The following is a 13,998-nucleotide window of genomic DNA, read 5'->3' as shown; positions in this document are numbered from 1 at the left end:
TATCTACCTATCCTTGCTTCAGCTTGCATCCACTCATCTCCCCAGCATTTCTGGGGCCAAAAGTGTGTGTGTGTGGGGGGGGGGGGGGGGGGGGGGAGATGACTTATTTGTGGAGCAGCCTAAATGCGGGATGTATGAAATTTCACTTTAAATGCCAAAAGAAAGTCTTTAGAATAGTGGGGCCAGTTTCATGATGTGGGCTAATTACCTATTTTCTCTTAAAGGAAAGATTTTTAAGAATATTAAGTGACAAAAATTACTTATGTACACTCATTTTTTTTTTTTATGAAAACAGAATTCTCTTTAAATTCACTAAAAAATCTTTAGAATACAATCATTAGCAAGCACTTTATTAAATGCTACGTGACTTTACGTACACATTGGATAACAGTTTAATGAAAATAAATGTGAAAAGAATATCGGCATTTTCACTCGTCACTGGTCCTGGCATGTCATGTGACCTGATGCAGCATAAGCGACTTACCAATCCTCCAGGCGCCACATTCTACACTTCTGCAGCTTCCCTGCATACATGATCCTATGCAGGGAGGCTGCAGAAGTGTAGAATATGGCGCCTGGAGGATCGGGAAGTCGCTTCTGCTGCAGAAAACTTTGCACAGCTGTAAAAGTACTGCCCCTGTTCTCCCCCTTAGGCATGCTGGTTAGCTGAGACTACCGGATGCCTGAGTTCCAGATAGCGATGGTTTTACTGTAGTAACACTTTAGAAAGTAAAGAAATGACAGACTCCCTATATAATGGATGCACTACATACACAGATGTGTTGCTTTATTTTTTTTATACAACACGTTTGTGTAGAATGAACCCCACAACACAAAACAATGCTGATGATAATGATGAACGTTAATTAGTATTTAAAGGGGTATTGTTTCTTAAGCAGACAATATGCTGTGCTGCCTACTGCCTGGTCCAATGTGACTGAGCTGCAATTATAGGTGAATCAGCCACACTTAAAGTGGTAATGATTATGATGAGGAATATGCTATGCAAACAAACATCAGTGCTGCTCAATACCTAGTGTAAAATGCTGCAGTATTGTTTGGTTTAAAGTTTCTCTAAGCAAACGGCCAATATTTGTGATGAATTTTACGCAAAACTTTTTTCATCCCCCATTAATGTCAGGTAAAAAAGAAATGACCCACAGTCAGTTGACAAAAAGACTTTACTTGAGAAAGTTGCAGGCATTTTCTAAATCACTTATCATACATAGTTATTTCAATTGCTTTGCTTAGAAAAGGCACACAATAACTGGATTGCTGTATTGTCTATATGCCCATGTAATAAATACATTTAATGTAAGTAAAATTACCTTCCTTTGCAGGTTCCATGCAGTTAAACGTTTTTATAAAGCAGGAAAACCTTTTGGAAAGTTAACATCCTTTTGGCTTGATTTGCTAAGGTACATCTAGCCTGAAGATCATCAAAGAACATAAATGATTCCCATAGCTGGCCTTAATTTCTTAAATATTGAATATGTATTTCTGAAGTTTGCAACCTGTGTTATACCAGATTGTAGTAGCGAGTGATTATGTGATTGAAGCAGTGTGAAAAGTCATTGTGCTTATTATTACTTCCCCAGGCACACAAGGCAAGATTTGAGGATTAGGACAGATATTTGGAGGCAACGGTGTCTATATGGCCATTTATGCTACCCGACAGGTTCAGTTTACAGCCTGTAAAGCATGTGAAAAATTGTTGACTAGCTATTTTAAAGGAAGAATAAATTACAATGACATTCTCAATTCATTAGGGAACCTCTGAGAAATTGCCCTTGTCCATGATACATTTAAGGCTTTTGAGTGAGCAATAGTATTGAGGCAACACCCTTTACCAAAAGAAAGCTTTGCCCTGGATAGACTACGGTTACTGCAAACTATAGAGGCGCTTCTGTCACTTTTTTAAAATAGCTAACCAAATGGCTTTTTTATTCCGAGGTAAAGGACACACCCTTTCCGCTGTTGCACTTTCTTCATAGGAAAGTCTGCTATCTGGGTTGCTTTAAAAAAAACCTGCACTTGCATACATCAGTTCATTTAACTGTTTGCCCAAAAGAGTACATCAAAAATGAAATAGAAACTCTTATTTGGGATGTCCAAATACATAAATCTGACCACTGCAGTCTAATACCCCTCTAATCCACACTAGCAGTTGTAAAAGGCTGAAGGCATAACAAAAGTTGTTTAGATGATACCTTTAATGACTTAAGGTCCTTTTACACTTAATCAGTTGCTCTCAGTTATAACTGAAAGTAGACATACTTTCACAGTAATGTCCATGTTTTCCTATGGCCCAGTTCCCACTATACGCGTTTTAACTGAAAGCTTTTTCACAATGTACTGATATGGAACATCTAGCGATTAGGCGATCGATCGACCATCCGATTTAATAATTATTGGTGTACTAGAACTTTAGTACATGAATACAATTGCTTATTTTTACAATATTCATTTATAAATTATGTAGTCTGTTTGCCCATTATAAAATCTTACGTCACCCTGATTTACATTCTTAAATTTATCAGAGATGCCAATGAGGTCTCTGACAACTGAGTGGGAACATCACATGATCTCCCAGAGTACTCTGGGAAGCAGGCTGCATGACATCATGACCTAGGCTAAACCTCACTGGATGGGTAGGTTACATACCATTACACAGCAATATGTATATACATTATAAGAAGCATTTTCGATGCTGAAACATCATCATAATTAAGGAAAAACTGGGTAACCTGAATAATTTATTATGTTTTACTGTATGCCATTATGGCTTGCTTGCAGTGTATGGACCACTTTATAGTCCAATAAAGTTGATTACTCGATTTTTTACCGATCAATTAAGCAATGTATAGGCACCTAAATCGTGATAGTTCACTAGACTATTGGCTGAAGCAAGTGGATTACTTGTACTTATAGAATATCTAGGAATTTCCTTCACACATAAGAACAGAAGTAGTTGCTCTGTGGGAGCAATGAAAAACCTTATTTCGTTTGAATATACCATGGTCTGTATAAGTGAAAACCTTTCATGGAAATAAAGTACTTTTTTTTTTACTTCCTAGTAGGGATGGTCAATGAGATGCAAATCATTTCAAGTTGATGCAGGATTATGCAAATTTATGCAGCTTGAAAATGGACCAATCGAATTTTACCTCAGTAGGATTTAATTGGTTCATTTTCAAGCTGCATACATTTGCCTACACAATTTGCATAATGCATCAACTCAAAATTATTTGCATCTCATTGACCATACCTACTTCCTAGGTGCTCCAAAGGTATTAAGGTACCCACAGGTATGATACTTTGGTCAGCTGAAATAGTCAATATCTGCCGTTCGATTGTCTGGGCTGGATTGTTTTTTCCTTTGAGGGCCCGTTTCCACTCTCGCGGAAACGGCCGCGAATCCGCAGAGTTTCCCCGCAGGCAAATCGCGTGGGGAAACTCTGCCATAGGGGATAACTGCGCCGCCGGCCGAATCGCTTGCAGTAGTGATTCGGCCGGAACCCCTTACAGAATTCGCGGCGGAGGCTGCGATTCCCATAGCCGTGCATGGCACGGCTCATGGGATTCGCCTGCGATCCCGCCCACCTGCTCAGTGCCGGCGTGCGTCTACGAGACGCACGCCGCACTAGTGGAAACGAGCCCTTAATGTTGGTTGTTACTGTGTGAAGTTCATCTATTCACCTCCACCATTATTAACATAAACAGAAGAATAGTTCAACAGGCAACTCCACATTTCGCTATACTGCATACAATATGAATACATCATTGTTGTGCTTTCTGGCTCACTGGTACATGAACATTTACTTTAGCATATATAGCATGTTCTGACTTCTACAAATCTATAACAATCCACCTTACATGGTGACCATTGTTTTACTCGTATATTATGTACATTAGAACATCACAAAATCTTCATAAATATTTCAGAATCACACATTGATCACAGCTTAAGAATTCCAAACTCCAAATCAGTCCCAGAACCTGAATGCTTCTTTTTTCTCCAGGTATTTCTACCTTTTTATCCTTCGGACTTCGAAGTGATTGTTGTCTCATCTAATTTGTGGTCTTTGAGGTGGTGGAACAGAGGGTCCTAGCAACAATGTAAAATAGAAGGTTAAAACATCAGTTCTCATAACTGCTCTGTTAAAGCTGTGATACACAACTTCTTGATGCTGGTAGATGGGTTGTTTCAGTTGAACACAGAGCTATTATTGTCCAGGACTTATGCTCAACAAAAAACAAGAATATTTTTAGCCCCTTTCATCTTAGTACCCTAAACAGTACCTCAGGTAAAAATGACAGTGCAGGCAAATGTTTCTAAAGAGCATCAGCAGTCTTTAGAGACATGGCCACAACTGCACTGCCGAGGAGGGGAGTAGAGTGTCACCTGTGACTCAAAGACATATTTAAAGAGAACCCGAGGTGGGGTTCTGACAATGCTATCCACATACAGAGGCTGGGTCTGCCTATACTGCCCATCCTCTGTTGCTATCCAGATCCCCCCTAAGCCCCCCTGCGCTCTGCTATCCCCCATAAATCACAGCCGCGCTGTGCAGGCTGTGTTTACCTTTGTACTGTCAGTCTCAGCGCTCCCCCTGCCTCCTGCATAGCTCCGGTCCCCACCCGCGTCCCTTCCCTCCAATCAGCGGGGAGGGAAGGGACGCGGGTGGGGACCGCAGCTATGCAGGAGACGGGGAGAGCGCAGACACTGACACTACATAGGTAAACACAGCCTGCTGCGACACGCTGCGTGTCGACAGCGCGGCTGTGATTTATGGGGGATAGCAGAGCGCAGGGGGGGCTTAGGGGGGATCTGGATAGCAACAGAGGCTGGGCAGTATAGGCAGACCCAGCCTCTGTATGTGGATAGCATTGTCAGAACCCCACCTCGGGTTCTCTTTAAGTATGTAAGTCTGAGGCCTTCCCTCAATCCGTCAGAGCCTGTCACGACACGATACACAGAGGCGTATCTAGAGGGGTGCAGGCATGGCTCATGCCATGGGCACCGAGGGCGCCATGCCTGACCCTGTGCGGCACCCCTTGCCTGCCCCCATGCCTCCCCTTCACTCAGACCTCATATCCGATCAATCTGTAATCTGGGGAACATGGCTACTTAATTTATGTATGTAGGTTGCACTAGGCTTAGTGTTAGAAAAGAGGACAGAGAGAGGGAGTAAGAAGAGATAATTCCAAAAAAGTAACTTCAGCAATATCCCGAGCCAAAAAACACAGGCAACCATAACACATGCATGCGAGAAAGGATGCGTTTTTTAGAGGGATTGGGGGGGGGGGGGCAATTTCAGTGTTTGTATATTACCCAGATACACCTCTGACAATACAACATTAATGGAATTCGATAAATGTTTTCATAATTTTTCTTCTTTTACTTCATGCCTCATGTCTTACTTTTCCCACACACTCTTATTATGTCCCTTGGTGAAAAAAGTGTTATGAGGACCCAAAAAAGCTATTTAGCAGTAGGCCCTTTTTGGCCTTTATTTGGCTTTGACTTTATGTTGTCTCTTACAGATGAGTCTTACCAAACTAGGTGGCACTGCAGCAGCGGTGTAGCCTGGTGTTTCCTACCAGGGCTGAGGGCTGTTTAGAAGGTACTACTCAGGGGCGTAGCAATTGGGGGTGCAGAGGTAGCGACTGCATCAGGGCCCTTGGGCCAGAAGGGCCCCCGAAGGGCCCTCCCTCAACTACAGTATTAGCTCTCTATTGGTCCTGTACTCATAATAATCACTTCTATAGATACTTTGAATAGTGGTAATCATTAACAAACTGTTCCCCATCCCCTTCTTGCACCTCAGACACTGTACAGTAGTTGCCATTGGCAGGTTTTGGTGCGCCGTATCAATTGTTATGTATAGAGTGCTTGGGGGGCCCCATTGTAAAACTTGCATCCGGCCCACAGCTCCTTAGCTACGCCACTGGTACTACTGATCCAATCTGAAGAGGCAAATGCACCTACTATACTTTGCTCAAATGCATTCTTTGCATAGTTGTGTTAGCTGACTTGCTTCAAACTTTGAGAGTGCTGCAAGTTGTCTGTACTGGTGCAGCTGTGTTGTTGGTCACAAATGCTGTATCACTGGCCTTGCTGGTTTAAGGACTGGTAGTGAACAGTGTAACATTTGTGTACAGTTTTTGAAGCAGTTTCTGATGTGTATATTGTGAGAACATTTTTTTTTAGCAAAGTCACGGACTCTGTTCAATATAATGATTAATTCTATGAGTTCCCGAGCAGAGACTTTTATTTGGGTTACTTAACCACTTTGTCCTCCTTGACGTATAAAAATGTCAAGGAGGACATGCGCGATCCCGCGGACGATCGCGCGCGTGCACGCGCACTCCCGGCCGTGGATTCGGTAGCCCAGGAATCAATGAATCGGGCTATGGTGCCCGATCACTGATTCCTCTCCCCCGCAGAAAAAGCGACAGCTTCTCTCGGAAGCTTCGCTTTTTCTGATTCTATGTCCCTTTAAGCGTACATTGTACGCTTAGAGTGACGTCATTAAAACAAACTGAAGGTTGCCATCTTGTGGCCAAAGAGTAACTCTACATCTAAAAGTAAAAAAAAATTACACTACACAAATATTACCCTAAATAAAACACTTTAAATTCCACCCTCCCAAAAATACCCACATAAAATGTTTAATAAAAAAAAAAAAATTACAAAAAAAAAAAAAAACAAACACAAATATTTACCTTAGGGTCTAAACTATTTAAATATCTATGTAAAGATGAAATATTTCTATTTTTTTTTTTTTTATAAGCTTGTAAATAGTGATGGATGCAAAACGGAAAAAATGCTCTTTTATTTCCAAATAAAATATTGTCGCCATACATTGTGATAGGGACATAATTTAAACGGTGAAATAACCGTGACAAATGGGCAATTACAATATGTGGGTTTTAATTATGGAGGCATGTATTATTTTAAAACTATAATGGCTGAAAACTGAGAAATAATGAATTTTTTCTGTTTTTTTCTTATTCTTACTGTTAAAATGCATTTACAGTAAGGTAGCTCTTAGCAAAATGTACCCCCCAAAGAAAGCCTAATTGGTGGCGGAAAAAACCAAGATATGGATCAGTTCATTGAGATAAGTAGTGATAACGTTATAGGCGAATTAATGGGAGGTGAACATTGCTCGAATCCATAAAGTGAAAACGACTGAGGGCTTAAGTGGTTTAACACTTAATTATTCTGTTAGGAATATATTGCACTAATTAACAGTAATGAGTCATGGAATCACCTATTTTAAATGTTAAATAGCGGGACCCCAAATTACTTCTCCCTCCGAGTAGCTATAACTCGTAGGGGGATTAGTTAATGCCACCCAGTATTTCAGCAGAAGCAGGGAGAACCGTCCTTCAGCTCACCCTGCACCCAAGTGACTGGGCGGCAGAATGCTATGTATCTGGGCAACCTGGAAAATTGTCCCAGGGCACTGAGCCAGTTGCTGGGCCCTCCTAGGTCCACCCCCAATTTATCTGTGCTCCTCGAAGCCCCTGAAATGTCTTCATCTTCGCAGGGGCACCTCTCCTCAGTGACCTGGCGCATATAATTACGTGATAATGTTCTGCAGGTCACAGAGAAGATGCAGCCAGTGGTGGATAAATTGAAGGAGTGCCTGGAGCCAGAAACTGGCATAGAAGCGCGCACACGCTGAGACAGGTGAGTCGCTACTCTGCCAAAAACACTGCAGCGGCCCCAAGGAGCATAGTTAAGTTGGTGGGTGATTTTGGTGTGTGTGCAGCCAGCTCAGGAGCCCTAGGGTATAATATGGCTGCAATAAAAGGCCCCTAATGTTGCTTTTTGGTCAGGGTTGAAGGAGAGGTTACGACGGGGCCCTGGGTGTCAGTACCAACATTTCACGTGCTTATAAAGAAACCTGAATGATAGTACAGTCCGTTATCTATTATTGACATTTCTGGCTTAAACTGTAAATGCAGAAACTTACCAGAGGGGCACTTGCTAGGGTAAATCCGCTGACATGGTTCATATATTTCGGGCGGTGGCAGATCTTCAACTGAGTGAAATTCAAACTTTGATTCAAAGTCATCTGGAGAAGAAATAACAAGAGAGTCAGGAAATTGATGTTTCTGCATACTGTGCAGGCTCTTGTATGTCTGTCCTGTTGCATAATATTGTGAAGTAGCTTAAAGGGACCCTGAGCAGTGGGTTAAATTTAAAATTGGTACTCACCTGGGGCTTCCTCCAGCCCACTGTAGGCTGCGAGGTCCCCCGGGGTCCTCCTGGCTCCGTTCTGGGTCCCCCTGGCGGCTCCGTTACTGGCAACACTCCCGCTGAGTGTCTGGCCAAGGCTTCCTGATCCGTGACGCTCGTCATCACGCTGGCCGCTACGCGTCATCGTATCGACTGGTGTAACAGTCCTACGCATGTGTGGTTTTCTAACTATGAACCGCGCATGCGCAGAGCTGTCACGCCGGCCGCCGCAATGGCGAGTAGCGGCTGGAGTGACCGGGTCCATAATTTTGCACTGGATTGAACAGTGCAATGCTGCGGTTCGATAGATTTTAAATAGATTTCATTCTGGAGCCTGTTAAAAATCTGTTCCTGGTGTGTGGCACACATTAGATAGATCCCTGTCAGGCATCTGACAGGAATCTATCTGATGGTCAAATCTGTTGGCCATCTATGAGTGTATGACTACCTTTAAGGGGCCCATACACTGGTCGATTTTAGCCATCGATTCTATGAAATCGATGGGAAATCGATTCGATCAAATCTATTGATCAATTGATTTGCAGCCGATTTCGATGTCCATAGAGTTGCATTGGCTCTAATCAGGGGCGTCTCACCCACCAGGCAAGTATAGGCGGTTGCCTGGGGCGCCATGAGGTGGTGAGGCGCATTCCCCCACCGCTGCTACTGTGACCATGTTTTTTGTTTGTTTTTTATATTATATTACCTCCCGACTCAGTCCCCGGTGCTCGGCACGCAACCATGTGCTCAGCAGTGCCTCCACCTCCACTTCTCCCCAGCCAATAGAGCAATCAATACTGCTCTTCTCTGCCAGGCTCCTTCTTTAAAGCCGTGCCCCTTCTTCTCAGTAGCCACACAGGTAAAGTGTTTATCCCGTGTGGCCCAGCCTTTAACTCCGCCCCACGCCAGTCAAACCAGGAGCCAGCGGCCAGCCAGCTTATGCCCCCGACAGTCTGACCCCCCACCTGTGTCACTGGCTGCACACAGACACTGGAGCGAGACAGCCAGGGGACAGATGCAGTCACAGAGAGAAGAATGTGATGTGTCCGTGTTGGAGCCCCGCCCCCGCACAAGACAGCAACACAGCCCGGGAGAAGGGAAGTTTCTGCTCCAGAGTAGTGATGGGAATTCCGGCTCTTTTCAGAGAATCGGCTCTTCTGAATCGGCTCCCATTAAAGAGCCGGCTCTTACGGCTCTGAATCGGCTCTTCATTAAATATCACTAAACACCACTCAGAATCGGAGTAAAAGCTCTGCCCCCGTCTCCATGACAATTCCAGACTGCTTCTCTGACTGGGGCAATCCCTCCTGCTACTGCTCTGCTCCGCCCCATACACTCCTACAAGCTGCAAGAGGAGGACTACATCTCCCAACATGTCTCAGCGCCCTTTATTGCAGAGCAAAGCAGAGCTCTGTGGGGCGGCTGAGGCATAGGCTCTTTCAAAACTGAGAACCGGCTCTTGTCGTTCGCAGCAAAGAGCCGGCTCGTTCGCGAACGACCCATTACTACTCCAGAGATGATAAGCTGCATGCACAGGCAGAAGAGAAGGTATGCAGGCAGGCTGCTAAGAACACTTCCTGTCCTGTGTGCAGACTCCCAGTACTGTTATAACTGCTAGAATGTGCCCTGCTCTTTTGATACTAGAGTTTTCTTTGAAAGCTGGTTAGGCTGTAGGCTGGTAAAGCTGTAAACCTGTGCTTTAGTGCTGTGCTGTCTCTCCCTCTCCCCTCTCTGTTCCTCTGCCCCCTCTTCCATCTTATGCTGTCTCTTCCCCTCTCTGTTCCTCTGCACTCTCTTCCATCTTATGCTGTCTATCCCTCCCCTCTGTTTCTCTGCACCCTCTTCCATCTTATGCTGTCTATCCCTCCCCCTCTGTTCCTCTACCCCCCTCTTACAGCTTATGCTGCCTCTCCCTCTCTACTCTTTCCCTCTGCTCGGATTACGTGTATTTTCTGGTGAAACGCTTCCACATTACGATTATTTTCTGACAACGCTGCCCCATTACGATTATTTTCTGGTGAAACGCTGCTGCCCTATGATTAACTTCTGGTGAAATGCTGCTGCAATAAGTGTATTTTCTGGTGAAACGCTGCCACCTTACGAATATTTTCCGGTGAACTGCTGCTGCAATAAGTGTATTTTCTGGTGAAACACTGCCACATTACGATTATTTTCTGGTGAATTACGATTCTGAATTACAATAATTACTATTATTTTCTGATGAAACACTGCCGCATTATGATTATTTTCTGGTGAAACGATGCTGCATTATGATTATTTTCCTGGGGTGGAGGGGCTTGGGGGGGGGGGGGGGGGCGCCACAGGTTTTCTCGCCTGGAGTGACAAAATGACTAGAGGCACCCCTGGCTCTAATGGTCCAATAGATTTCATTCTGAAATCTGCTCCTAGTGTGTGGCACACATCAGATAGATTCCTGTCAGATTCCACTTGACAGGCATCTGACAGAAATCTATCTGATGGTTAAATCTGCTGCAAACCTATAAGTGTATGGCCACCTTTAGACTATGTGCCCTGAGAGAGCTTATACTAAACACAAGGGCTGATAACTGATGACTTTTGTGTCAGAGACAAGCTGCACATCTGCTCACTGGTTGCAGATAAACCATCAATCAAAACTATCAAAAAAGATCGTTTCAGGTGATATAAGTGGACATGAACACTTGCACAGGACACAAGGAAAACAGAGAAGTGCACCCTGTGTGTTTTTAAAAAGAAAAGGCCTTTTCCATTAGCAATCGCAATTGCTAAACGCTAGCGAAACGCGCCTTGTCACTAATTTTTACGCACGATTGCGATTTTGCATACGCAATGCACTTGCATTGCAGAATCGTGGTAAAAAAAAAATCGCTCCCAAACGCGATTGCGCTTTTTGTAAAAATCGAATCGCGGTAGTGGAATATACCTACCACGATTCCTATGCTAAAGTGGAAACCCTAGTAATTCAAAAATCACTAGCGCTTTGCGATTCAGCATCACAATCGTTGCTAGTGGAAAAGGGCTCTTAAGGCTGTGACTTCAGCATCACGTGCGGCAAGCGGGAGAAGACAGTATAATGTCCGCTCCGATGGTCTGCAGGATGCAATCCCTCATAGGGCAATGCATCTGCTTACTGCTAAGGATACTGCGGATTCGTTGCAGTGTAACAAGTGTGAACAGCTCCTATATCACATAACATAGAAGCCGTTCGCTTAGCAATGAGCAGACAATGGACAAAAAAAGTCAGTCCTCCGCTCTATTGGGAACAGAGCCTGATTCACCCCCATCTGTAAGTAATCACAATTGTCATTTGAGCTCTCAGCTGTGTCAGCACAAAAATTCAGCAGTCTTAGCAGGCAAAGCTAATATGTAAACACAGGTTATTAACTCATTCTCTGCTTCCATGAACCCAGGAAGTAGACACACTGCAGATTTATTGCGTTCTTTGAGTTCTGTAAGCTGTAACAAAGATGTTTTTCATTAAAGGTTATTATGGTGTTGCTTATCTTTAAAAGCAGAGAGGAAGTTCTGAGTTCAGGTCTGCTTTAACCCAGAGCAACCAAGCGGCAGACATCTGATTACTGTACTCAGTTCAGAATAGGGAAGTCACATGGGTGCTAAGCAGCATAGAGCTGCAGCAGCACCAGTCATTCCTATAGTAACTAGATTGCAATGCAAATATAGATACAAATCACTGTCAGGGAACCCATGTGTACCTATTCAGAGAAACTAACGGCAGTACCTCTTCCCAGCACAAACCCACACTCAGGAGGAGCTGACCTAAGGGACTGAGAAACTACATTAACTATAGGTAGAATGGTGTGGATATTTGTCACTGTGATGTGGATAGTAATAAATTGCCTCAAAATTCTCACCGGTCTGACATAAAACCTTCAGGTCAGTCGCTGGACATCTACCATGAAATAATAAGCCCCCTATACGGTGAAATCGGATTGCAGCTTACTGTAGCTCTATAAATAGCACAGAGAACACTAGGGAAGGAAGAGATAAATAAAGTAAGTGAATTCCATCTGGAATAGTACAGTATTACTGAGAGAAGAGTGTGAGATCTTATGCTAGCTCACAGATATTTCCAGAATCAGAATCAAATTTATTTCGCCAAGTGTGGCGGTAGCCACACTCGGAATTGTTTGTGGTACACATCAGCATTGTGCATAGTGCAAGAACAGCATAACACATAATAGTGCAATACACATACATACGTTGACATAGGCATTGAAACAAAAGTAGTGCAATACACCTACATACATTGACATAGGCGTTAAAAACATATTAGTGCAGGTGGACATGCAATGAAGAACAGACATAGAGAAGGTGCATAGCGGCTGAGACAGCTAAATAGTTAAATAGTCCTAGGAGCTAATATGCACGGAATGAAGAGCAACCACAGAGTCGGTGCATACAGGCTTTCTAGTCCAGGGTGACAGGCCTGCTGTGTGCAGGGCCCGAGTTCAGAAGGTGCACTGCTTGGGGGAAGAAGGTGTTCCTGTGTCTGGAGGTTTTGGTGGAAATAGCTCTGTAGCGGTGGTCTGAGCGCATGTGCTTGAAGAAGCGGCTGCCAGGGTGGTGGGGGTCTTGCATGATCCTGTTAGCCCTTGTCCTCAGCCTGGATGCATGCAGGAGGTCTAGTGGTGGCAGGGGTGTACCGATGATTCTTTCTGCGGCCTTGATTACTCTTTGTAGTCTGTACTTGTCGCTTGTGGTGGCGCCTCCATACCAGACGATGATAGAGGAGCACAGGATTGACTCGATGGTGGCAGTGTAGAAGCTTGACAGTAGCTCCCGCGGCATGCCAAACTTCCTTAGTTGTCTTAGGAAGCCGTTGCTGTGCCTTCTGGCATTTAGTGGTGTTTTCACTCCATCTCAAGTCATTGAGGATGGTAGTGTCCAAGAACCGAATACTTGATACTCTGCTGACCTCGGTACCATCGATGAAGACCGGGTTGAGTGGAGGAGGGCGCTTTCTGAAATCCACGGCCAACTCGACAGTCTTTGCAGCATTTAGGACGAGCATGTTGTCCTTACACCAGTTTCAGATTCGCTCAATCTCACTGCGGTAGGTGCGTTCATCCCCTTTACTGATGAGGCCAAGTATGGTGGTGTCATCTGCAAATTTAATGACCTTAACTAGAGTGACCAGATTTATGTGGGTCCAACCTGGGACAGGGAGGGGGGGGGGCGCATGAAGGGGGGCGAAAAGTGGGGAGGACTGAGGAGCGTGCTGCGATGAAGGCCGGGGGGGGGGCATGACATTGTATGGGCGGAGCTAACGTAATGATGTAACAGCGAGGCATAAGAAAGCAGTGTTTACGCCATGATGTGGACAAACGAGACTTTGCATCATGGGTGTGCAGAAACTGTGTGATACTAATAGTATACCGTAACCACAAAGCAGCAAACATAGCCATCTATGACCATTAAATAATAAATGCAGTAACAGTTACCCCGGACACCAGAACGCAATGGGCAACATGTCAGCACCAAATAAACGCAATGCGGGCAAACATGTCAGTACAAAATAAACGCAATGCGGGCAACATGTCAGTATAAAATAAATGCAATGCGGGCAACATGTCAGTACAAAATAAACGCAATGCGGGCAAACATGTCAGTACAAAATAAACGCAATGCGGGCAACATGTCAGTACAAAATAAACGCAATGCGGGCAAACATTTCACCAGAAAAGAAACACAATACGGCCAAACATTTCACCAGAAAATTACTG

General features: G+C 44.2%; 1 protein-coding gene across 2 annotated transcripts in view; it reads right to left on the bottom strand.

The window, feature by feature from the left end:
* Window positions 1–1,163: 1,163 nt before the first annotated feature.
* The window catches only part of WIPF3 (WAS/WASL interacting protein family member 3), a 116,671-nt gene continuing 103,836 nt past the window's right edge, over window positions 1,164–13,998 (bottom strand). For both annotated transcript variants that reach the window (XM_068236080.1, XM_068236081.1), the window contains 2 exons: window positions 7,989–8,090; window positions 1,164–4,108 (listed from right to left, as the gene is read on the bottom strand). In XM_068236080.1, coding sequence (XP_068092181.1) covers window positions 4,068–4,108; window positions 7,989–8,090 — 143 coding nt within the window. In that variant the 3' untranslated portion in view covers window positions 1,164–4,067. The remainder of the gene's footprint in view (window positions 4,109–7,988; window positions 8,091–13,998) is intronic.

The sequence above is a fragment of the Hyperolius riggenbachi genome, chromosome 5 (assembly GCF_040937935.1).
Source record: "Hyperolius riggenbachi isolate aHypRig1 chromosome 5, aHypRig1.pri, whole genome shotgun sequence".
Classification (NCBI taxonomy): domain Eukaryota; kingdom Metazoa; phylum Chordata; class Amphibia; order Anura; family Hyperoliidae; genus Hyperolius; species Hyperolius riggenbachi.
Note: the sequence above shows the minus strand (reverse complement) of the source record. Positions and strands in the feature narration are given on the sequence as shown.